The sequence below is a fragment of the Olea europaea genome, unplaced genomic scaffold, assembly GCF_002742605.1.
Source record: "Olea europaea var. sylvestris unplaced genomic scaffold, O_europaea_v1 scaffold10472, whole genome shotgun sequence".
NCBI classification, from domain to species: domain Eukaryota; kingdom Viridiplantae; phylum Streptophyta; class Magnoliopsida; order Lamiales; family Oleaceae; genus Olea; species Olea europaea.
The window spans coordinates 1-467 of NW_019227814.1; the positions used below are offsets into that span (position 1 = coordinate 1).

The window sequence follows — 467 nt, forward strand, 5'->3', positions numbered from 1 at the left end:
TTTGATAGATGGGCGTGGTTTGAATTCGATGTCAAATTCTCCAAGCTCGATCGCCCATTTCATCAGTCTTCCTGAGACGTTCGGCTTCTGAAGTATATGCGTAAGTGGTTGATTAGTGAGCACCACAATAGGGTAAGACTGAAAATACTGCCGGAGTTTTCGTGCTGCTATCACCAAGGCAAGGGCAAGTTGTTCTGCCAAAGTATACCTTGTTTCCACATCTAGTAGGACCTTGCTTACATAGTAGATAGGTTGTTGGACTCTGTTAACCTGTTTCACGAAGACCCCGCTGATCGCGTTTTGAGATACGACCAAGTACAAAAATAAGGTGTCACCAGGCTCAGGCCTAGTGAGAACAGGAGGAGATGCCAATGTTTGCTTGAGCTCCTAAGAACCTTTCTCACAGTCTTCACTCCAATCAAAGCCTTGGTTTCCTCTGAGGACTTTGAAGAAGGGATAGCACCTGT

General features: G+C 45.6%; 1 protein-coding gene across 1 annotated transcript in view; it reads right to left on the reverse strand.

Moving 5' to 3' along the window:
• Positions 1–270: 270 nt before the first annotated feature.
• The window catches only part of LOC111372919, a gene marked incomplete at its 3' end in the record, with an annotated part of 1,708 nt that continues 1,511 nt past the window's right edge, over positions 271–467 (reverse strand). Inside the window, exon 4 of the mRNA XM_022995347.1 lies at positions 271–387. Coding sequence (XP_022851115.1) covers positions 271–387 — 117 coding nt within the window. The remainder of the gene's footprint in view (positions 388–467) is intronic.